General features: G+C 42.0%; 1 protein-coding gene across 2 annotated transcripts; it reads left to right on the top strand.

Annotated features, from left to right (window-relative positions):
* Positions 1-5,561: 5,561 nt before the first annotated feature.
* CEBPG (CCAAT enhancer binding protein gamma) lies at positions 5,562-23,395 on the top strand. 2 transcript variants are annotated; one of them, XM_058154729.1, is made up of 2 exons: positions 5,562-5,710; positions 20,590-23,395. In XM_058154729.1, exon 2 carries the CDS (start codon positions 20,694-20,696, stop codon positions 21,144-21,146), a length of 453 nt encoding a protein of 150 aa, XP_058010712.1. In that variant the 5' UTR covers positions 5,562-5,710; positions 20,590-20,693; the 3' UTR covers positions 21,147-23,395. The 2 variants fall into 2 exon arrangements, with proteins under 2 accessions (XP_058010712.1, XP_058010713.1); XM_058154730.1 differs by lacking the exon at positions 5,562-5,710 and adding an exon at positions 9,624-9,668.
* The last annotated feature ends 1,562 nt before the right edge of the window (positions 23,396-24,957 follow it).

The raw sequence follows: 24,957 nt of genomic DNA, 5'->3' as shown, positions 1-24,957 counted from the left end.
CTCCAGAGATCATCCACCAACGCGACCAAAGCCGTCTCCGTGCTGTAACCGGGCCGAAAACCGGACTGGAACGGGTCTAGATAGACAGTTTCATCCAGGTGCAAGGGAAATTGATATGCCACCATACTCTCTACAACCTTCGCCGCGAAGCGAAGGTTGGAGACCGGACGATAATTACCGGACGATAATTACCTAAAATTAGGCATTAGGTTGCACCCTGGACCTCAGGTGGAGGCTACAGGTTTAATGAAGGTGCTACATCATTTCAAATGATGAATAACTGGGGGGTAGTGGGTATAGATGATTGCAACAGTGGTCCTGCTAGGAAGCACCTCCTACAATAGCCACAATGACCTGAGCTGAATTCACCACTGGTATGCAAATGTCACAGCATTTGAATATTTTTCCAAGGCTTTCTTGGCTGCTTTGCAGAATGTATGGTGTATTTCTTCATTCAACCTCCATGTTCTACCACCTTTTTTCCCTTGTAAATAATTCCATCCATACTGGGCTATGGTCAGTTAAACACCTCGGAAATATCTTCATTTTCTTCACCCTAGAAAGCAAGTCATTAGAAATTAAAATAAAATCAATACGTGAGAAAGATTGATGCCTATCGGGAAAAAAAGTAAAATCTCTCTCATCTGGATTCCGTAACCTCCATATATCTCTAAACTCAAAGTCTTCCATCATTTCAAAAAAGGATTTTGGTAGTTTTGCATGTATAGGTATCTTCTTGGAGGAGGTTCTCTTATCCCTTCTTGTATCAATTACTCCATTCCAGTCTCCTAATAAAATAAACGAACTATAATCCCAGAGGGTCAACCTCTCGTGTAACATTTTGTAAAACTTTTCTTGTTGCTGATTAGGTGCATAAATACCTATCAGCAAAGTCTTTTTTGCATCTATCACCAGTTCAATAGCAATAAATCTTCCTTGAATATCTGCCTCAATTAACTTAGCTGGTATATCCTTCCTGATATATACAACAATTCCATGCTTCTTTTCCAAAGCTGATGCAACAAAATGGTTACCCAATTTTGAATTAATTAAATATTTTTGGTCTGATAATTTTATATGTGTCTCTTGCAAACAAATCACATCATTTTTAAATTGTTTCAAGTAGTGAAATATTTTCCTTCTTTTCTGAGCTGAATTCAAGCCATTAACATTCCATGACAAAATTCTATGTATGGTGTATTTCTTGATTGCTTCTTCCTTTACAGTTGAAGATTGATTCTCAGAAACTATCCACCATTTTGATAACTTCATTGCTAAGGCTGTTCTTCCTGTTGTCTTTCTAGTTAATTTTAGTAGCATTTTTTTTCACTGTGCACCTTGACTTTTATTATTAGCATTTGCAGACCTTTGTATTTTTGGCTATCAGGATAGTGTCATCAGCACAGTACAGGTTACCAATGTCTACTGCTCTAGTTTTCCTTAATGCATATTTGGCATATTGATTGAATAAATACTGGGAGATAATTCAGTCTTTTCTCACTCCTTTGCCAATTTGCCAATTTGTTTTCTTTCCCACTGATCTTCTGTCAGTCCCACTGATAGACCAGACTGGAAAATCAACTCTGATTTTTGACTGAGATTGGCTATAACAACAGAATCTCACAAATCTGATTGCCTCCTACTCCTCTGAATTTTATTTATTACTACCCAGAAGAATGTTTCAGCCTTTTTGCTTATGCAACCATTCATGCATATTTCTGTCAAGATCATCTCCCCAGCTCTCTACATCTATCTTACCCAAACAGAATTATTACCCTTATTGAATGTCTCACACAGACTTCTGGATCCATGACAAGATTCTTTCATGGAGAAATCCTGGCCTGCTAGAGTGAGAAATTGGCTTCAAGTGCAAGTTTTTGCACATAATAACAAAAAAGAGGGCTGTGAAAATATTTACAGACCCCTCGCATTAAACTGTTTTAACTCCTACCCTCAAAACAATGCTACAGAGCACTGCACACCAGAACAACTAGACACAAGAACAGTTTTTTCCTGAACGCCACCACTCTGCTAAACAAATAATTCCCTCAACACTGTCAAACTATTTACTAAGTCTGCACTACTATTAATAATCTCATCGTTCCTATCACCCATCTACTCCCACTTACGACTTATGACTGTAAGCTTGTTGCTGGTATCCCTAATATTTATATTGACTGTTTCCTAATATGGTTTGATTGCTTATTTGTTCCCTATGACTATCATTTAAATGTACCTTATGATTGTTGATGAAGGTATCTTTTCTTTTATGTACACCGAGAGCATTTGCACCAAGACAAATTCCTTGTGTGTCCAATCACACTTGACCAATAAAAAAATCTATTCTATTCTATTCTATTCTATTCTATTCTATTCTATTCTATTCTATTCTATTCTATTCTATTCTATTCTATTTGTATACACATAAAGCCAGCCAAATTTCAAGAAGAGAGCTTTTGCATGTGATGGCACTTGCTAGTTTTACAAAGCTTTTAGGGAACTTTAGGGGAGGTTGGATTGACTGGCTGCTACACCTACAGTAACATGAACAAGGATGAGAAACACACATTGTCTGGCACTTGGTCCTTCCTTTCTCTTCCTCACTGCTGCCTAGACACATAATAATTGTTGCTCAATTTCTGGCTGAGATGTAGGGATTCTGAAGTGGATACAGCTAGATTCCTGTGAGATTAAACATTCTGTTAAATATTCTTAAAAGTTAATTGTTATGGTCAGTTTAAGGTACAGCGGGCTATAATTGTCTTCCAGCCACAGGCTATAGTGTAGAGGTAGCCTGTGTTTTTCAACTTTTGAGGCCCAGAACTGGAAAAAAAATGGAAGCAGCAGGAGAAAACCTACAAGATGGTGCTGTGCAGGGTTAAAGGGTGGAGATTGGAGGCATAATGATGGTCAAATGCAAGTTCTGGTACAAAATTGCAGGAATGTACAAAGCTTCAAATCATTGTCCAGCATGTTCCTAAGAGCCATTCAGAGTCCAAGAGGTCCACGTGCAGCAGAATAAGGAAACCATTGTATACAGATACAGATTTGGTAATTTAGAAAAATTGTGATCATAGTTGTGGATCTCTGGGCGTAGTTTCCTTTGCCATGACATCCCCTTCCCCGTGGATCTCTTCAGTGGCTTAAGGGTCTCCCTACTCTTTGGCCTTCTTGTTAAGAAGAGGAAATGGGGAGTCTGAAGTTTGCTAATGGGTCAATACCCATCTCTGAAATGTGGCTGCCCACCTACCTTCCTTCCAAAGGGAAAACTAAATTGGAGATGTTGGGGGTAAGGGTTCCTTTGGGATTTACTTTCTGGCCAATTAGGCTAAATTCAGAGAAGATGCTACAGTAGGCTATAATGAGATTGTCATTCCATGTCTTGGTCCAACTCAGGCAATTCAAGATTTTTCTGTTTTTAGTTTTATTGCTGTTAGTTTTATATTGGTTTATATCGTTTTATGGGTTGTTTTTAAGATGGGTGGCTATATAAATGCTTTTGCATTTAATAAATAAAATAAATAAAAATAAAAAATGTCTTGGTGGATTGGGCCTGTATTTCCAAAATTATCTTCTCGGTTAGGGACTGATCTTTTCTTCTTCTGCTGTTTGGACAGTTTCATTTCTATCAAGTGGAAAGAGATTGTTTTGAATTAGATACTGTTGGCCTCCATCAACAGCGGTACCAGTTAGCAATTTGGAAGTTGCTAATAAGCAGATAATTGACTGGTAGTTGCCTAGTGCTGCCCCTTTGTTGGATCTTTCATGATCAGGTAGGTTTTGCCAGATATTAACCAATCTTCAGTTTCACTTTCTTGCAGTGTGTTCTTAATCTGCTTGGCAATGAGTGGGTGCAGACCAGGCAGATGTTCCAAGCAAAAACCATGCAGTTCGTCTTAAACACATTTTCTTCCAGTCAGTCCTGCAACTGCTGGCCCTGGTTGCTCAGCCAATAGTTCTGAGTCCTATAGCCCATTTGGCACCAGATATCCATCTAGCCTGGTCCCTGTTGATCCAATCTGGTATGGGTTTATGTGGTTTACATCTCATTATTTAATAAACCAGTGGTCCCCAAACTTTTCAGTTCTGCAGACCAGCAGCAATGACCAGGAGGAAGATGGTTTCATGCACATGTCCACCATTCGCACAAATGGAGATTTGCACGCTCACCTGCTGCTTGCGCAGACCAGCTCCCCAAAGGCTTCAGACTGGTACCAGACCACAGATGTGTGTGTGTGTGTGTGTGTGTGTATTGGGGACACCTTAGAAAACTACAGAGAGACACTTTTCCTCTGATGAGACGGTCCTCCATGGTTGAATCTCTGGCGCAGCTCTCATCTTCCTCAGAGCATGCAAGCCCCACAACTAATTTTTATTTTATTTTATTTTATTTATCACAACAGTGTATACACAAACATCGACATAAAACAACAACACATCATAAAAGAAAAGAACATATATATGAGCAAAAGTATGCATCAACTATATTAATTAGATATAATGAAAGGAAACAATAGGACAGGAACGGTAGGCACTTTTGTGCTCTTATGCAGGCCCCTTACAGACCTCTTAGGAATGGGGTGAGTTCTATGGTAGACAGTTTTTGGTTGAAGCTTTGGGGATTTTGAAGTTTTTGGGATTTTGGGAAGTTTTTGGGACATTGAGCTATAGCCTGCCTTAGGCATGAAAGCTGGCTGGCTAAGCTTTGGGCCAGTCACTCTCCTCATAACCAATGGATCAATACTTGGTTGATATAAAAACAGACAGACGGACGCTGCACTCGCGAGAAAACTCTGGGAAGAAACAAAAAGTGCTGTTCATCATACTTATGGTGATAAACTAGGAGCTCAGGACAGGTGTTGGGTCCTACATAACAATGTCCAGTGGAAGAGATTTATTTATTTATTTATTCATTCATTCATATTTTTATACCGCCCTTCTCCGAAGACTCAGGGCCAATAAAACGACAAGAATCCCCAAAAATTTAAAATACACCATCAAATTTAAAAAACTGATTCAATCGCTGTAACATTAAAATATTAGCTAAAATTTATCAAAAGTAAAACCCAGGTAAAACCCTATAAAAAACCCACTAAAATCCCCATACTAAAATCAATCAGGCCAGCCCCGCTTGGTGAAAAAAGGAAGTCTTGAGAAAGACCAGGATGTTAAGAGGAGAGTTTGAAAAGTAGCTTATTGTGTCTTCCCAGAGATCTGAGGTTGAAAGTGCCTCAAAGGCCTGGAAAAAACCTGAAAAATGGGAGAAAAACCGTTCGAACTTCGTATGTTGTATAAATTGGGCCACCACGTGAAGACTTCCCCACGGAATCGTCGCTCGCGTTACACGCGCGGACAGAGATTTGGGGGTTTGATGACTCGCGTCACGCGGGTCGTGTATACGCGGCCGAGGCGGCCCATCCCACTGGAGCACAAAGGACGCCCCGCCCACGCGTCCCGCTCAGCCATCCCGCCTAATTCTCCCATTGGCGGTCAGGAAGCGCATTCTTGGCCAGCCGATCTGCGATTGGGCCCAGGCGCCTGCCAGTCTCAGGCGGGCAGGGAGATTGCGTCAGCCTTGAGGTAATCCGCCTCGCGATTGGCTGGCGGACATTTCGCAACCTCTGGCTCCCGCCTCTCCGGAGAAAGGACGGCGGCGGCGGCGGCGAGCCGAGTCGGGACTGGTGGGGCCCGCGCCTTCCTCCCGGGCCAGGTGAGTGGTTCGCCGCATCCTCTCCGCCGGCAAAGCCTTCGGTGGGCGTCTGGCGGCATCCGCCCGAAGGGGCCTCGGGTGGGGGTAAGACCTTGGCCTGGGCCTGCCCGTCCATTCCCCGCGCGCGAGAGGAGCCGGCCTAGGGCTCTGAGGCCAACTCCCCCTCGGGACCAATTGCCGCCGGACTCCGGCTCCCCTCAGCCCTGGCGCTCCACCTCCCCTCCGGCGCCCGGCGCGGTCTCCTCGCGCGCTCCCTCCCCTCCTCCTCCTCTGCGAGCGGCGGGGCTGTTCCCTCGGCTGGCTCCCCCCCCCCGCTCCCCTTGGCCGGAGGGGTCCCGGCAGGTAGGGAAGAGGGGGAGTGCGCATGCGCGTGCGCCTGGCTGGATGATGCAATCTCGCAGCAACCGCGGCCCGGCCCTGCCGGGATGAAGTCATGCTTGGGCAGGCGGGGAAAGGCCCGGCTGGCTGGGGGGGAGGGGAGGGGGAGGGGGATGGGATGGGATGCCTTCTCCGGAGGGGCGGGGGTCTTTTCTCTCTCTCTCTCTCTGCATCAAGCGGGTCCGGGGTGGATTCGAACTCTCCCCCCCCCTTTCGGTTGTTCCGGGCTAAGCATGTGCTGGTTGCTGTTGGAGGTTTGAAGTGCGGCGTTTTTATTCGTTTCGGTTGTTTGGAAAGGGAAATAGTTCAGGAAACGGTCATTAACCGTATAGGGCAGGGGTCTGCTAACTTAGCTCTTTTAAGACTTGTGGACTTCAACTCCCAGCTTTGCTGGCTGAGGAACTCTGGGAGTTGAAGTCTTAAAAGAGCCAAGTTTGCAGACCTCTGGTATAGAGTTTCCTTGCTTAAAGAGGTTGGACTAGAAGATCTCCAAGGTTCCTTTCTAACTCTTCTATTCCATTCCACTCCCTTTATTCCCATTCCTATTATTCCTATCCTTATCCAATAGAATAGAATAGAATTTTATTGGCCAAGTGTGATTGGACACACAAGGAATTTGTCTTGGTGCATATGCTCTCAGTGTACATAAAAGAAAAGATACATTCATCAAGGTTTACAACACAATTACATTTACAACACAATTGATGGTCAATATCTCTGGTTGCTTCCATTCAAGAAAACGGAAGAGCTTTTGGGATGCACTCTTTCGCTGTTAAGTTTACATACCACTTGCAGAGTTTGTAAGAGGTGGATCATTTCATAAGTAAACACGAGTGATCACTCGTTTTTGAGCTTTTCAAGAATAGGTTGGACAAGCATTTGTCTGGGATGCAGTAAAGACTTGGGCAAGGGGTGGTTGGATAAAAAGACTTCCAAGATCCCTTCCAGCCGAATCAAATGTTGGGAGTCTTAGAATAGCACAATCATTAAACCGTAGTAATAAAGGAAGTAATAAAATGGGCCTGTTCAAAAGTTTATATACCATAGGATGTTGGACTGATAATTCAGGTGAACACAGTTTGAGATGTCAGTGAAGGGTGGGTAGCCATACCTCTGCCTTGTTTATAATTGGTGTCTGTGTATAGTTACTGAGTTTCTTAGCTGTTTGAGTATGCTTCAGTAGCCAGCAGTCAGTGTAGTCCTGGTGAAGATGCATTTCACCCAGGACTACACTGACTGCTGGTTACTGAAGCATAGTGAAAGCAAATATTTGAAAATGCCAATAAGTACTGTTCAAATGCTGATCAGAAAGTGTAAAAGTAGGGTTTTATTAATATCAAGCCCTAGTCAGATAGACCAAGAAGGATGTCAGACACAATTGCTAGGAAAATTTGTTGGGATATAAAGAAAAATTAAGTAAGTTTTACTGAAATACTTATCTGAAGGAAATTTGTTGTTGTTGTTAGTTGCGAAGTCGTGTCTGACCCATTGCGAAGGAAATTAGTGTGACTCTTTCAGCAGGCACAATAAGGAGATATTTGAACATATCTAGAACAGCTCCTAAAGAAGCCTCAAGACTTCAGGAACAAAATCATTTGGAGTGATAAGATCAAAATTAGTATTTTATGGTCACAGCCATAAACACCATATTTGGAGAGTAACGAGGGCTGTGAAGAGAAGCACATCATCCTTGAAGCATGCAGGTGGAGCTTTGCTGTTTTCGGGTGTGTGTGTGTGAGCTATAGCGTCACAGGGAATTAAATCAATATTGATGGCAACATAACATTCAGCATATTAGCATAAAGTTCAGGAGGAAAATTTGCATTCATCAGCCTGGGAACTGCGCCTGGGGAGCACTTGGACTTTCTAGCATGATAAGAAACTTAAGACCAAGTTGATCTTTGGGTAGCTATAATAGAACAAAGTGAAGAGTGGCCGTCACAGTCTCCTGACGTCAGCATTGTTGAGCCACCTTGGGAGATTTTAAACATGCAGGCCATGCCGGATAACCAAAGAATAGGACATGGAGGCTTTTTGCCAAGAAGCAGGAAAGTTTTACATGTGAGGGAAAAAAAGGCTTTAGTCAACCATGATCATGAAACACCACAAGCCATTATTGATGCTAGAAGGGGTAATGCATAATATTAAGAGCTAAGAGCATGGAAACCTTTAAACAGGGCCATTTTATTTCCTTTATTGCGATGGTTTGTTTATTGATTGTGCTATTGTGAGATGTCTAATAAGTTAAATTACATTAAAAATGTGATTTATCTGATTGCTCATGTTTATGTATAAACTCTTACAAATTCTGCAAGGGTTATGTACTTTTAGGAGCATAACTATATAGAAGACTACTGGTTCTAAAGAACTTCAGTGCTATGGTTTGCATTTGAAATATTGGCAATCAAAATATTCAGAGTAAAGACACATTGATTTGGAATTTAAGATGTTTCATATGTATTGTAATTCCTCAGTTTGAGCTGAGGCATCTGAGCTGAACAGATTGTTTCCAAAAGCAGTAGCATGTGTTCCAAGATACAGCATCTATCTGGGATACTGTAATTTGAATTTTGGCGCTAAAAAGGTTAGTCTTAATGCCCCTTCCAACCGGAAGATTCTGTCTTAGCGCTCTTACAGTAACTCAGGATAGTTACAATATTATGGTTTGTAAAGCGAAATTATTGCAAGCTCAGAAGGTAAGCAGGGTCATGCCTGCCCGGGGTTGTAATGGGAGGCCACGGGGAATCCCAAGGTGGTAGACTAGACTGAGAAGTCAGCATCCCAGGAGGAAGGCAGTGATGATAGTAAACCACTTCTGTGCTGCTGCAAGGAAATAAGCTCATGAAGTCCCAGGGGTTGAGTTCAGTTTGGAAACTTATTTTAAATCTTTTAATAGATTCTCAAAAAAATTCTGATTATCCCTTTAGCTCTTAAGTTCTAAACAATACTTTCAAAAACTGCTGTGGAAAACTGTGATGCAATATTTTAAACCTATTTTCCATGATATGGTATTACCTATTTTTCATTGTGTATTATTTTAACATTAGTAATTTTAAAAAACCTAGGGAGGGGTATTGGTGTCATTGATTATAATGAAGTTGTTGCCTTGTATATTCTCAGGGGTCAGACTATTCTCCAGGTAGTGGTTCTCAGCTGGAAATGTGTGCAGACACACTCTTTACTATAACAAGGACTTTGCCTTGCAAGGCAAAGATGGAAACGTAACCCCAATGTTTCCTTTCAATTTCCTCAGATTGTGATGATGAAATTTAGTAGCAAATCATAGAGATAAGATTTCCCACCTGTTTTCAATGAAGAACAGAAAGAGGAAGGTATGTAGCTGTTGGATAAGCTTCAAACAAGTAACAAAACACATAGATGACAACATTGCATCATCTTAAACGTTTTAACATGTTTACAGCTGAAAGGGAGATAATCTCACACAGAATAAGGCTTTTTGAGTCTTTGAGTATGTTTGGATGTTCAAGTGTTTTGGTGTTGTAGCTTTTATCACTCCTTGCTTTGTGTTTGGTAGGAGCAAGAAGATAGCCTTCCACGTGGATTGCCATATGGACTTAAGGTATCATCAAATTTGCATACCTTCATTAAAAACATTTAGAGGAGTGTTTTGTTTTCTATTATTAATACAAAAAAGCAACCTACGAAGCTGACTACTAAAATGCATAGTTTTAGGGGAAAAATCTGAATAAAACCTTCAGGTAAAGGGATGCATGTCTAGCTTATGCAAACCTGTAAAATGTATATGAAGTATTTATGTAAATGAGCATATTGTATTTAAATATGTTGTATTGAATATTTTAAAATATTCAATATTTTAAAGAAAACTAAGAATAAAGAGGTTACTGAATGGTAGGATATGAGTACCACAGAAAGTTTACTTGGACTTTCTTAAAATTTAGGATGGAAATTTATATACATTAACTTACTGTGTTTAAAAATACATTACAAGTAGTTGTATAGGAAACATGATCAAGGCAACAGGTATATTAAGATAACTAGTGTACAGAATTGCTTACTATTAGACTGATATAAAGATAAAACAAATTAGTGGAGTGAAAAGAAGCTGTGTCTGCATTCTGTCAAAGGTTTATGATGGAGGGTAGGGTGACAGAGCACTTTATATCGGCGTCCCGATACAGGCAGCTAACGCCATCGCTGGCTGTTGGGGGCGAGTTATTGGCACCCACGGAGAGGGCTTGCAATCTAGGCGTCCTCCTGGATGCATGGCTGCCTTTAGAAGAGCATATGACGGCCGTCGCCAGGGGAGCTTTTTATCAGGTTCGCCTGATACGCCAGTTGTGTCCCTTTCTGGACCGGGATTCTTTATGCATGGTCACTCACGCTCTCGTCACTTCCCGCCTGGACTACTGTAACGCTCTTTACATGGGGCTCCCCTTGAAGAGCACCCAGAGGCTCCAACTGGTTCAGAATGCGGCCGCGCGGGTAATAGTGGGAACAACCCACGTCTCCCATGTAACACTTGTCCTGCATGAGCTGCACTGGCTCCCGGTAGTCTTCCGGGTGCAATTCAAGGTGTTGGTTATCACCTTTAAAGCGCTCCATGGCATAGGACCTGGTTATTTACGAGACCGCCTGCTGCTACCAATAGCGTCCCATCGACCCGTGCGCTCCCATAGAGAGGGTCTCCTCAGGATGCTGTCGGTCAAACAATGTAGACTGGCGACCCCCAGGGGGAGAGCCTTCTCTGTGGGGGCTCCTGCCCTCTGGAATGAGCTGCCTCCGAGGATACGTCAACTTCCTGACCTCCGGAGCTTTCGCCGCGAGCTAAAGAGTTTTCCATTTCATCATGCAGGGCTGGCTTAATGAAGTTTTTATTGCGGTTTTATTATAGTCTTATATTCCTTCAGCCTTTAATTTAAGTGGTTTTTAAATGTTTTTTAAATTTTCTGAGTTGTGCTTTTATCCTGGCTGTAAACCGCCCTGAGTTCTTAGGGAGAAGGGTGGTATATAAATTAAATTAAATAAATAAATTAAATAAATAAATATTTCAGCACGATAACCGTTCTATATATAATTTGCATGAGATTAAATTTAGCTGTTCTGAAAAACGATCATAAACATTGAGGAAGATGAATTTCTGTTTTCTGAACTTGTGCCTTTATGCTTGTGGAATAATAGGCTCCTTCCAGGTTTTAGGTATTTTAGGTACTTTTTAATTTAGTGTCTCTCTATCGACTTTGCCAACTTAACAAAACTAATGCAATGTTTCTCAAACAGATTTGGAGCAGAGCACTATATGTAAGGTGCCCCAAACTACTTCTGGCTTGAAAGGTTTACTTTTTGAAACTGCCAAATGGTCCCTAGAATGACATGTTTCAGTGAGAGGAATGGAATGTTGCACATAGTCCTACAAATTAGGGAGCTAATAAGATATAGGCTAGATCAGGGGTCGGCAACCTTAAACACTCAAAGAGCCACTTGGACCTGTTTCCTACAGGAAAAAAACACACTGGGAGCCACAAAACTGAGTTGGCGTGGTCAATTCGATGTCACTCACTCCCACCCAGTCACATGACCACGTAGCCACACCTACCCAGCCACAAAACTAATCTCTGTCTCTTTCCCTCTCTCCCCCCTCTCTATCTCTCCCTCTCCCCCCTCTCTATGTATCACTCTTTGTGTCTCTCTATGTCTGTCTGTCTGTCTGTCTCTCTCTCTCTCTCTGTGTCTCCCCCCCTTTCTTCTCATAACTCCCTGGCTGGCTGTGGCTAAGCTGGGAGCATTCGCACTCACAGGGAGACTCCAGCCTGAAATGGCAGGAAGCGAAGGCTGCCTTATGTGCAAATGTGGCGTGAAGGCAGGTACAGGGCAGCTTCACTCTTGCCTCTCCTCCTCTAAGTCGCCCAGGACAGCTGTAGCTGAGCCAGGAGCATGCACACGCACGGAGAGATGACCCTCAAGCAAGCGCTAAAGCTCAGGAAAAGCGTGCGCGGGATGGGCAGTGGCTTGCTTATGGTCTCTCCATGCGTGCGCACGCTCCAAGCTCAGCCACAGCTGGCGAGGGGGTTACGAGAGGAGTGGGGGGAAGAAAGTGCAGGAGCGAAGCTGCTTTGTACCTGCCTTCACGCCACATTTGCGTGTAAGGCAGCCTTCGCTTCCTGCCGCTTCGGGCTGGAGTCCAAAAAAGAAATAATAGGGGCGCAGCAAACCAGTGATGGGACGGAGCCGCCGCAGAGGGCCCAAAGAGCCACTTGTGGATTTGAGCCGCGGGTTGCCGACCCCTGGGCGAGATGTACTGATTATTTAGTGCAGGGGTGTCAAACTCAATTTCATTGAGGGCTGCATCAGGGTTGTGTTTGACCCCGTGTGTGTGTGTGTGTGTGTGTCGTCAGGGTGGGCCTGGCCAGGGTGGGCATAGCCAGCTTGACGTCACTCATTGAGGGTCTGTTTTCAGCCATGATGGCCTCATGCAGCTCTGCCAATGAAAACGGAACCCAAGTGGGCTGTATGTGGCCTCCCTGAGCGCTGTTTTTGCTGGCAGAGGTGTGCAGGAGATCAGCGTGGCCAAAAATGGATCTTGGGAGGGCTGCGCAGAGGCACCATGGGCCTTTCCTTCACTGTTTCCAGGACAGCCCCACTGGCCAGATCTGCCCATAGACCTTGCGTTTGACACCCCTAATTTAGTGGATGCAATGGTCCAGCATGCTTTGATAATGATTCAGAATAAGCACTCCAGCTTGTGGAAGCAAAGCACCTCTGTGCTGTTCAATAAAGGAAGCGTGGGGTTTTTTTCCGAATACTTTGTGAATATGAAAAAAAGGGCTCTTTAGTAGTTCTGTGTTTTCTACAAGCAGTGTACTTTTTGCACCTGGACTATTTCAGTAGTATCCTACAAACTTTTCCTCAAGTTAAACTTTCCATCCAGGCGTAACTGTTAATTATTTGCAGACCTTAAAATCATGTCCAGCCTTCCCTAACCTGGTCCCACTAAATGTGTTCTGACTAGAACTTGGGGAGTGACATTACGGCATACCTGAAAGCAGCGAAATGTGTGATGAGAGAAGTTTTTTTTCCCTCTGCCTCTTTCTTTAAAATGCCTCTTTGACTTTAAATCTGCATTTTGGTCTTGTAGAATGGGTAATGCTAGCACAGGTTTTTTTTATAACATGGCCTGAAATAATGCTTTATCTTTCATGTTCTTCCTACTGGCTCTGATTGGCTATTTTGTGCCTTCTTCAGAAATGAATTCATGAATGTGTGTCAGGCATGAACAACTAGACCCACACGTGCAGAGAGCAAAGTAGATCCAGTAGAACCTCTGGTCACAAATGCTCCTCATCACGACCAAAATTCCACGACTCAATGGAGGGAAACATCCAACCTAGACTTAAGGGGAAATTTTCTGACAGTAAGAATAATCAGTAAAATAGCTTGCCTCATCACCAGAGGTTTTCAAGAAGAGATTGGATGACTATTTGTCCAAAGTGGTATAAGGTCCCCGACTTCCAGTCTGCAGTCCACTAGCCAGCGGCACAAGCAGCAGGTTAGCATGTGTGGCTTCATTTGCGCACACAAAACCATCCCTTCCCTCCTCGCTGTGGCCACCCACTGGTGCCACTGCGGTCCATGGAGCCAGAATATTTGGGGTCCGCTGCTCAACGACAAAGAAAATACCAGCAAACATTCCAAAAGATGAGAGGACAGAATTATGCATTCTTTGGTGAATTTGAAATCCACCAAGTACAACCTTGTTTGCACATTTTTGTCTCCAGTTATCTATCATAAAGTTAGCCTGCCTCCCCACAATTGCATAAAATCTGATCAGTTTTGGTATCAAAATTATCAAAGCTCAATATTAATAACTTTTGAGATTGGTTAATAAGGCCAATATCAGAGATTGAGAAAAGTTCAATTTCATCAAATTGCTTTTTGTTTTGTTAATAGCTACTAAAAGACAAGTGGCTAAAGCAGGGGTGTCAAACTCGATCCTTTGGTGCAGGGGTGTCCAAACTTGGTCCCTTTAAGACTTGTGGACTTCAACTCCCAGAGTCCCTCAGCCAGCAAAGCTGGCTGAGGAACTCTGGGAATTGAAGTCCACAAGTCTTAAAGGGACCAAGTTTGGACACCCCTGCTGTAGTGGGCCGTGTCAGGATTTTGTTTGCCCTTGGGGGGCCGGGGATGTGTGGCCTGGTCGTCAAGGCCGATTGGATGGGCATGGCAGGGGCTGGCAGGGGCTGTCCCCTCACCGTCTCTGGGACGGCATTCTGTGACCTGCGGCAGGCCAGATCCAGCCCATGGGCCGTGTGTTTGACACTGTAATTTTGAACCCAGTGTGGCAGTATGTATAATAACAGAAATTCTGCTAGCTGCAAATTTGTAGAAACTACAGAAATTTCAAGTTCAGGAATCTAATCTGGCCTAAAATATCAAGCAGTATCAATGTGCTTAAGGGCTCACATTATGGAGAGTTAACCAGCAGGTGTGGGTGGGGGGAGTAAGGAGGGAAGCACATGCTGCAGGGAGGCACTAAGGAGATCAGATCAGGTGGGAGCAGGCAAGTCCTTCATGTAGGCTTAGGAAGCACAGCTGTTGAAACAGAAATGGGTGCGACCTGCACTTCATGCCAACTTCCCCACTGACTTTGCTTGTGAACAGGCGGCAGGGAAGACAGAACATCAGAAATGGCAACCTTGCCATGTTTTCCACAATGTCAGAATCGCCAGCTGAGCACCCAGACCACAATCACAAGACCCAAGGATGCTGCAGTGAAGAAAACTCCAAAGACCTATCATAAATCCCGCTAGCTCGGTGCTGCTGCAACTTTGAACCGTTGCTGAAGGGATGACTATAACTCAAGGACTTACCTGTACAGTTAAAGTTGCAGTGGAAACATTCTGCCCATATTTGGACAACACTTGAGCATTAGCCAAATGAACACAAGCTTTTATATCTCTTGTCATTTCAACCAGTGGTCCCCAACCTTTCTGGCTCTGAGGATTGGCAGCGGCAGCAGGGGGGATGGTTGCTTACACAAATGAAGTTTCACACTGCTTGGGTGGCTTGGTTCTGGTCCATAGACCAGGGGTTGGAGACTGTTAAGGGTAATCTGGGTTCACAACCAAGGTTGTGGACTGTTGAGCAGAGTACCTACGCATGAAAATGACTGAGATGTTGTATACAATAACAGTCATTTGCAGACAAACACGGGTTTGATATTACTTTACTTTTAGGGAAAGGCAAAGTCATAGTCCAAAAATAATCCAGGTCATACACATATAAAGCCAGTCTTCTTACCAACGTAGACTTGCACAACAAAGTCTTCTGTCAATTTGGCAAAACACAGTTCAACACACAACAGTCAGTATCTTGAGGAATCAGTAACTAGCCATGATCAAGCAATGATCATAAAGCTCAAATATACAGTTGCAACATGTCATCAGATTACAATGCTGTAGCATCCCTGTAGATTCCCCATAAGCCATAATTTAGTAGTCCTTTTATACATTGGCTACAGAGCTCAACCAATCAGGATGCTTGCATGATGCAGCAGCATAGCCTTAAAGCAATATCATGCCTTTCTTACAAACATACATAGTTAGTTTATATATTGCCTGGCAAACTAGTTAGGTAAATAACAATTTCCTGACAGAGACCCTTCTCCTAGTGCTGATTTCTAGTCACTAGATCACTTCCATAATTTGCACGTTATTAGTAGTTGGGTTAAATGGAGATTGGAGTCCTTTCAGTTAGGATCCAGGCTTGAAACTATAGCAGTATTGGTTGCCCTTTTGTGTGACCTCGGGGCGGGGGGGTGGGGTAGTGCGTCTACTTCTGGATAGGCTCTGTGCCTTGGGAGTAAGTGGGGCTGTATTCTGCTGTTTTTTCTCCCTGTGAAGCTGATTCCAGTCAAGAGTGAGAACTGTCACATTTGGCCCCTACTATGTGGGGTTCTGCAGGGTTTGCTACGCTATCCAAGTCCTGTTTGTAGGATGATTTTATAAGATGGGGTTGGGTGAGGTCATCTATCCCTGTAGGGGGAGGTATAATCAGTATGCTGATGGTATTCAGTCATGCATCTTTGTCCCAAATAAACTAAGCAGTGGTGCTCATGTCTGGAGGCTGTGGGAGTCTGGATGGGGGATGGGGGAACAAGCAGAATCCTGGCAATATTGAGTCGTTTTGGGTTGTTTAGGCTTCCAGATTTTGGAGTTTATTATCTTTGGTGCTGGATGGAGCTTGCATTGTCCCAAACAGACCATGTGCTCAATCTGGGGCTCCTTCTAGATTTGCGACTCCAGAACTTCCCATTTATACCTTTGCTTCATGAGCTGCATTAGTTGCCAGTTTCCTTCCAGATTCAATTCAAGGCACTGTTTTTGACCTTTAAAGTCCTACCTAGTACATGGCATGGGGCCGAATTCCTTGAAGGACCACCTCTCCCCAGTTTCATCTGCCTATCCCATCTGGTCAGGTGAAGTACGTGGCTATTGATTTTCTGGAAATCTCTTAAAACTTAGTCCTATCAGCAGACTTGGAGACCCCGTGAAATCGGGAGCCAGCAAAATGGTTACATTATATGCAAAACCTTGCACACACTTTCCTGTGGTTTGTTTGTATTTGTTTCTATAATGGTTTTTAAGACTTTATTTAAACTCTGAATGCTACTTGGCATCAGCAATGGGTAGTTATATAAACTTACTAAATAAATAAATATAACACTGTTTTCCCACAACACTGGAATACTGACTGTTCCATGCTAAAAAAGCTAGTATGTCTGAGCATGTGGAGCTGTGTGTGTTTCATTCCCCCTCCCCCAAGTCCTTAAACATTGCATCACATTCTGCGTTTTAGAGGAATTAATTTTTACACAGCTTGACCTTTAGATGGCTCTCGCCTGACCAGTATCTCTTGCCTGTTAGTGACATAGTACTGGAGCCATGTTGGATGCATGTTGAACTGAGGCCACCTGGAAAGCGGCGTGGGTGTGGGTGGCTATTCTTCATATTTAAATTTTAGAAGGCCAAATAGCCTTGTTCTTGCTCTCCCCCCACCCATTTTTCCATTACATTCCAGCTGGAAAGAATTTGGTGAAGATCTTTAAAATAGAGCAGAAGTTAGACAGTGAGCACCATTGCTAAGACAAGGTTGTGAAATTGGAAACTAGACGTTCATCCACTAGGGATCACTTTGTGATGGCTGAAGGCATCCCAGTGTATTTCTGAGAGGTTGCTTAAGAGGGGAGCAGTAATAAGATCAAGCAGCTAACAAGACTGCTTGTAATTAGAGCATTTACATTTGAGACCTAATTTCCTGGATATAAAGTTGCAGTTTTCAATAGAATAGAATAGAATAGAATTTTATTGGCCAAGTGTGATTGGACACACAAGGAATTTGTCTTGGTGCATATGCTCTCAGTGTACATAAAAAAAGATACATTCGTCAAGGTACAACATTTACAACACAATTGATGATCAATATATCAATATAAATCATAAGGATATAATATAAATCATAAGGATATAAATCATAAGGATTGCCAATAGGAAAATCATATTTACTGTACAACTATATAGCTGTCAAAATATAATGCCATTGAAATAATTTAAGCAAACTAAGATGAAATGCAGGAAAAAAAAGCTTTGCATATGATTTTTGAACATTCTTTCATCTGGAGGCCAAAATATGTGCATTCATAGAAGAATATCTCACACTATACTGATGTATTCACTTCAGAAAGGTAAATTAAAACCTTATTGTGGGTGAAGATGAGCCTCTTAAGCTCTGTTGCTAATTACCCAGCTTATGGGATTCAATAATAGGTAGTTAACAGATCTTAACATTTCTGAAGTTTGTCCATTTCGGGTGGGATACAGTCTTTCTCAGTTTGAGCAATAGTGTAATAAATGGGACTTTTGACTGAATAATACCTTAAAAATACATTCCAATTAAAATAGAATAGAATTTTTTTTTAATAGAATTTTTATTGGCCAAGTGTGATTGGACACACAAGGAATTTGTCTTGGTGCATATGCTCTCAGTGTACATAAAAGAAAAGATACGTTCATCAAGGTACAACATTTACAACACAATTGATGGTCAATATATCAATATAAATCATAAGGATTGCCAGCAACAAGTTATAGTCATACAGTCATAAATGGAAAGAGATTGGTGATTGGAACTATGAGAAGATTAATAGTAGTGCAGATTCAGTAAATAGTTTGACAGTGTTGATGGAATTATTTGTTTAGCAGAGTGATGGCCTTCGGGAAAAAACTGTTCTTGTGTCTAGTTGTTCTGGTGTGCAGTGCTCTATAGCGTCGTTTTGAGGGTAGGAGTTGAAACAGTTTATGTCCAGGATGCGAGGGATCTGTAAATATTTTCACGGCCCTCTTCTTGATTCGTGCAGTATACAGGTCCTCAATGGAAGGCAGGTTGGTAGCAATTATTTTTTCTGCAGTTCTAATTATCCTCTGAAGTCTGTGTTTTTCTTGTTGGGTTGCAGAACCGAACCAGACAGTTATAGAGGTGCAAATGACAGACTCAATAATTCCTCTGTAGAACTGGATCAGCAGCTCCTTGGGCAGTTTGAGCTTACTGAGTTGGCGCAGAAAGAACATTCTTTGTTGTCCTTTTTAATGATGTTTTGATGTTAGCTGTCCATTTGAGATCTTGCGATATGATAGAACCTAGAAATTTGAAGGTTTCTACTGTTGATACTGTGTTGTCTAGTATTGTGAGAGGTGGAAGTATGGAAGGGTTTCTCCTAAAGTCTACCACCATTTCTACGGTTTTGAGTGTGTTCAGTTCCAGATTGTTTTGGTTGCACCACAAGGCTAGTCGTTCGACCTCTCGTCTATATGCGGATTCGTCATTGTCTCGAATGAGACCAATCACTGTTGTGTCATCTGCGAACTTCAGTAGCTTAACAGATGGATCATTGGAGATGCAGTCATTGGTATACAGAGAGAAGAGAAGTGGGGAGAGCACACAGCCTTGGGGGGGCCCTGTGCTAATTGTACAGGTATTTGATGTGATCTTGCTTAGCTTCACCTGCTGCTTCCTGTTTGTTAGGAAGCTTGTGATCCACTTACAAGTCTGTTCCAGTACCTGTAGCTGGTTTAGCTTAGTTAGAAGAATGTCTGGAATGATGGTATTGAATGCTGAACTAAAGTCTACAAAAAGGACCCTTGCATAGGTCTTTGGAGACTCAAGATGTTGTAGGATGTAGTGCAGAGCCATATTAACAGCATCATCTGTTGATCTGTTTGCTCGGTATGCAAATTGCAAAGGGTCTAACAGCGGATCCGTGATGGTTTTCAAGTAGGAAAGCACTAGCCTTTCAAAGGTTTTCATGACTACAGATGTTAGAGCAACTGGTCTGTAGTCATTCAGTTCCTTGATGGTGGGCTTCTTCGGCACTGGGATGATGGTAGAGCGTTTGAAGCAAGAAGGAACATAACACATCTCTAGTGATTTATTGAAAATATGGGTGAAGATGGGGGCCAATTGGTCAGCACAGACTTTTAAGCAAGAAGGAGTTATCTTGTCTGGGCCTGGAGCTTTTCCTGGCTTTTGTCTGTGAAATAGGTCCTGCACTTCTTTTTCTGTGATCACTAGGGGTTGTGAACCCAATGAAATGGGGTCAGTTGTAGGAGGCTTGGCTGTTGTTGGTGTGTCTGAGATGGGGGTTGTGGAGATAGGTGGCTGTAGTTTCCTTTCAAACCTGCAGTAAAACTCATTCAGGTCATCTGCCAGTTGTTGATTACCTTCAGCCTGGGAAGGAGGTTTGCCATAGCCGGTGATACTTTTAAGAATTTTCCACAGGTTTGCTGGTTCATTTGCTGAAAACTGATTCTTTAGCTTTTCAGAGTAGCTTCTTTTTGCTGCTCTGATCTCCCTTGTTAGTGCATTTCTGGCCTGATTGTACAGCATTTTATCACCTTTTCTGTAGGCCTCCTCTTTGAAATGTTATTACCACTCATGCTAGGCTACCATCTTAAGTAGGTCTGTGGGTGGGCACAAGATAAATCAAGGCTAAGGATTGAATGGCTTTAAATTAAAAGTGGCTGCAGCAGGATTAGAAGGCAGCACAGCAAAATAGAATAGAATAGAATTTTTTATGGCCAAGTGTGATTGGACACACAAGGAATTTGTCTTGGTGCATATGCTCTCTGTACATAAAAGAAAAGATACCTTCATCAAGGTACAACACTTACAACACTTAATGATATGCTGGATGAATTTTTTGATGCTCTGTTGCTTGAATTAATGCTAGGCCCTCATTGGGCAAAATGTTCATCTTGTATCTGGCAGCATGTAATTTGATATACGGTTGGTACAACTGTGAATGAATTACAATCCAAATACGGTACTGTATGTAATGTAAAAGACATACCTGCAGCAAGCAACACCTATGACATTTGTCAGGGCAGGCATCCACTGTTAGATGTTGATGGGAAACCAAGCATTATACATTTTGAAAGAAAAACAAAACAAAACTTTATTTGTCTTTCTAGATTCCGCATGACAGCCTGTGGAAAGCCTCTCCAGAAATACCTTGAAATTCCGGAATATATATTTTCTTACAACTCACACAAGGTCTACAGGAGAGCTTGTCCAAATGAGCAAGACATCACAACAGAACACAGCTGCAGAAACCAATGGAGTAAGTGTCATCTATACCCAAGCGCACACCAGTGGGTTGCAACAAGTTCCTCAGCTGGTGCCTGTTAGTCCTGGAGGTGGGGGCAAAGCTACACCTCCCAGCAAGCAGGGCAAAAAGAATTCCCTTGTTGATAGAAACAGTGATGAATACCGCCAGCGCCGGGAACGAAATAACATGGCGGTGAAAAAGAGCCGCTTGAAAAGTAAGCAGAAAGCCCAGGACACCCTCCAGAGGGTAAACCAGCTGAAAGAAGAAAATGAACGCTTGGAGGCCAAAATCAAGCTCCTTACGAAGGAGCTGAGTGTACTGAAAGATTTGTTTCTTGAGCACGCTCACAACTTCACAGACAGTGCGCAGCCTCTGGGCACAGAAAACTCTGCAGCACATTCAGATGGATCCGGACAATAGATAAACTGGGTGAACTTCCCTTGACCAGGTGGAGAATAGAATGGAGACGAATCTGCTCTAAACTTTGTATCATCTCTCGTTTTTGACATCATTTTTCAGTAGACTTATCCCTCTGTTTGAGGCCAGGAAATTGAACGTTTATGTTAAGTATTTGTTTTAAATTAAGTGTTAATGTATTTTCTTGTCGGTTTTTTTGATAAATGAAAGAAATAGGGACACATCCTCAAATTACTGTCACTAAAATTAGGACTGCATCATTTATTAAATTATTTTAATTTTTCTGGGCATGATGATTGGGCAATACTTTTTTCAAAATATAAATTGTTTTTAAGGTAAGAATTTACAGGTATTCTCCTCAGTCTCCAGTTTATCTTGCCTAGGAGGAGGTGCCTTTTTCAAAACGATTTCTACGAGGCAAGTGTGCATCAAAGAAAGTGTCAACAATCCTCAGATATTCATGTGCAAATTTACATACTTCACCAAATTATCTTTATGAAATGGTTGAAAGCCTTAAATTAGTTGTTCGGTTGACAGCTTTCTTTTCAGCAGGGTAACAAATATCCATATACTGATAATCAGCTGACGAGTTGATTAAATAAGCTTTAAAATTTTCCTTTTCCACTTATTTTGGTAGTGCATGGCTTATTTTGTAATATAGGTTGGGATTTTCAAAAATGTAGTCCAAATACTTGCTGTGTACAACTCCTGTAGTTGAGGTTTGCTCAGTAGCGGTGCCTAACACATTGTTTAGTTAAGGGAAAGGCAGGACAGCTGTCTAACACGCAAGGGTTGTGGTTTTCTCTCAAGCCCTACCTGATCTGTGGTCTGAAAATGGCTCTGCTCTAGGTGGGAGCACCTTCCACCTCATCCCTGTGGCCAAATGGAATTGGGCAACTATAAGGACTATCTACAAATATCTGCAGCATCTGCATAGGAATTTTGTTTCTTTTTAGGGTGTGGGTGTGGGTGGGGAGGCAGGGTTTTCCCAGTTGCTGCTGCTTTTCACCAACCCCTAAATGAACTGCCTAGAGTAGGGGTCTCCAACCTTGGCAACTTTACGACATGTGGACTTCAACTCCTGGGAGTCCACAAGTCTTCAAGTTGCCAAGGTTGGAGTCCCCTGGCCCAGAGTGTGGATGGAAATTGGGGTCTGCATACAGGTTCAAGGCTGTCACTTCATCACTGGATGGATTCATGCAGCTTTAAGCTATCGTTCGTTGAACATGTTACTGGGGCAGAGTTCCCACAAAGGCATAAATGGCCCTAACTCTATGGTTTTGTGTTGGGGAGTGTTTGCAGCTTGTTTTGAGATCAGTTCTGTTTCAGGGCCACATTTTCAAGGTTTGCAATGGTTTGGGGACAGATAACATTCAAAATTATTGAGAGCTAGTGTAGTTTAGTGATGAAAGCTCCAGGCTCAGGAGAGAGTGAATTCCAGTCCCGCCTTAGACCTGAAAGGCAGCTGGGTGACTTTGGGCCAGTCACTCTCACTCAGTCCTGGCATGAAAATCCAGCTCCCTTAATAGAGTTGTTGCTGTGAGAAAGAGAGAAGGAGGAAGGACTATTAGGTATGTTTGCTGCTTTATTTATAAAAATAATAAGAGGCAGGATGAAAAAAACCAGGCAATTATGAGATACCTAGAGTTGTTCTTGATAGTGAGATGAGTGGCATAGATTTAACAAATAAAATGAATAAATAAATAAAAGCCACAACAGAAGAGCCATATGGTGCCCTTCTCCCTTCTTCAGCAAGATCTTAAATTTTGTAACCATCTATGGCAGAAACTGCTTTGCTTTTGAGACTCAAGTAAGAGGAAGATTCCTGACCAGAAGGAATTCCTTGTTTGAGAAGGGGGGAAAATCAAGACCTCACTACTATCCAGGTTCAAATTTAATTCCACAGTGAACCAAAAACACGTGATCATCTTTTCAACAGAGTCCATAAAATTAAATCTTTTGCTTTGTGGCAATCATATTGCCACAAACATGAGGCTTTTTGATGCTTCAAATGCTGGTGGTATATATATATATTTATTTGAGTAGAAGGAGACATATTTAACAGAGCAGGGAAGGTCATGAAACATTAATTTATTTTCTTTCACAATCTCCCCATACATCGTATGTTTGCATATGACTGGACTAGTGAAAATGACTTTTATACCTCCCCTTTTTCGAAGTTACTGTGTTTGTACATGTATTTAGAAAAACTCGATTGTGGTAGAAAATATTAATAAAAAGCCTTACAACAACATGCTGACCTATATTTCTGTAAAGCTGTAATAATTTGTATTTGAAGTCTAATTGTTTCAGGCTAACAAGCTGCAGTTCCAATAATACCGAATTTGGACAGACTAGGAAGGGGAATGGAGGCTGGGGTTAAAAGATTACCCTGGAGAGGTATAAAAATATACCTTGAGTACACTATGCAAGAATAATTGCACACACAATAGTTTAAAAAACCTACAGAATTCCCCTCTCATTCAATAAACGTCATATTATATATATAAAATTTCTTACTATATAAATCATTTATGCATTTGTAGACCAAATGTGACATTTAAAAATGTAAAATACAGGTAAGAGATTATTTTCCAATCCATACCACAATTTCCTTAAAAGCCAGTCAAGTTTTCAAATACTTCTCCAAATTACTTTTTTTAAAGTGCTTGCAATATACTTTTATTTTACTTGGATTTTACATTTTACTTGAAGCTTCTATTGGGGTGGGTTATCTATTTCTTTCATGCCAGGAGAAACATTAATTTGGGGGATCCCAACTTAGCTTATTTGCTCCCCTTCTTCAATTCTGGCTTTCATTCAATTCTAAATGTATTTATTTATGTACTCTGTTTTTCATATTAACCATACTTATTGCATTCTTAGCATCACTTTTAAAATTTATCCCTAATAAACATTTATCTACTACATCATAGAAGCTCAAAAGCTATTTGCATCTTTCCATCCTTTACAACCGCTGCAACACAGAGCAGGCTCACATTTTGCTTCTTTTAATTAGTATTTTAATAGCTTGGCATTTTATTTTCCTGCTCAAGTATTCTGTAAATATTTTTGAAAGTCTTGTACGTACTCAAATTGTTTGTGATTGATTCCTCTTGTATAATTTTCTAGTTCTACAGATTCCATACTTTCTTATCTCTCTGCTTTTTAAAGGACTATTCTTCAGATGTTTGTTTGCAGGTTTCTCATTTAAAAGGTATAACAAAAGGAAATTATGTTAAGGTATATAAGACAGTAAAATACTGTTTTGAAGTAAAACTTTACAGGAAATCCTTGACTTATGGCAGTCCATTAACAATAGATCAGAATTAAGATGGAACCAGAATGGGCACCTTATGGCCCATAAAGCACTTCTGACCATTGTAAATGTCAGACGACTTGCCACCCCTGCAGTCATGTGACCACATTTTGGACACGTCTTGGTAAGCAGTTCACTTGCAGTGTCCTGTGGCCACGTGACTACAATTGTCAAAAGTTTTGTTTCTCCATTGCAAAGTACAGTTGGGCAGAATGTGAAATTCTTTCTCAAGGAAATAAATGTTGGGAGTTACATGCTTAAGAATAACCCAACATGGTCACTAAGCCACTCAGATGATAAGGGCAATCCTGGGCTGGAAGTTGAGTGGCAAGAACTTGGTTGCTCCTCTCTCTTTCTCCTGGGCTAAAGGGGAAACCGGGGACCCAAGCAGACCAGAGGGACCCCTCCCCTTTAAGGCGACTGGGACGTAGTCAAACCTTTCAAAACCTTAACCTTGAAAAGAGGATCTCCGAAAAAGATACAGGAGGCCAAAGC

The sequence above is a fragment of the Ahaetulla prasina genome, chromosome 12 (genome assembly GCF_028640845.1).
Source record: "Ahaetulla prasina isolate Xishuangbanna chromosome 12, ASM2864084v1, whole genome shotgun sequence".
NCBI classification, from domain to species: Eukaryota; Metazoa; Chordata; class Lepidosauria; order Squamata; family Colubridae; genus Ahaetulla; species Ahaetulla prasina.
This window is presented reverse-complemented; position numbering and strand designations above follow the sequence as displayed.

Bases quoted from the DNA above. Each gene is read 5' to 3' on its own strand.
- CEBPG (XM_058154729.1), top strand. From the start codon at position 20,694: ATGAGCAAGACATCACAACAGAACACAGCTGCAGAAACCAATGGAGTA.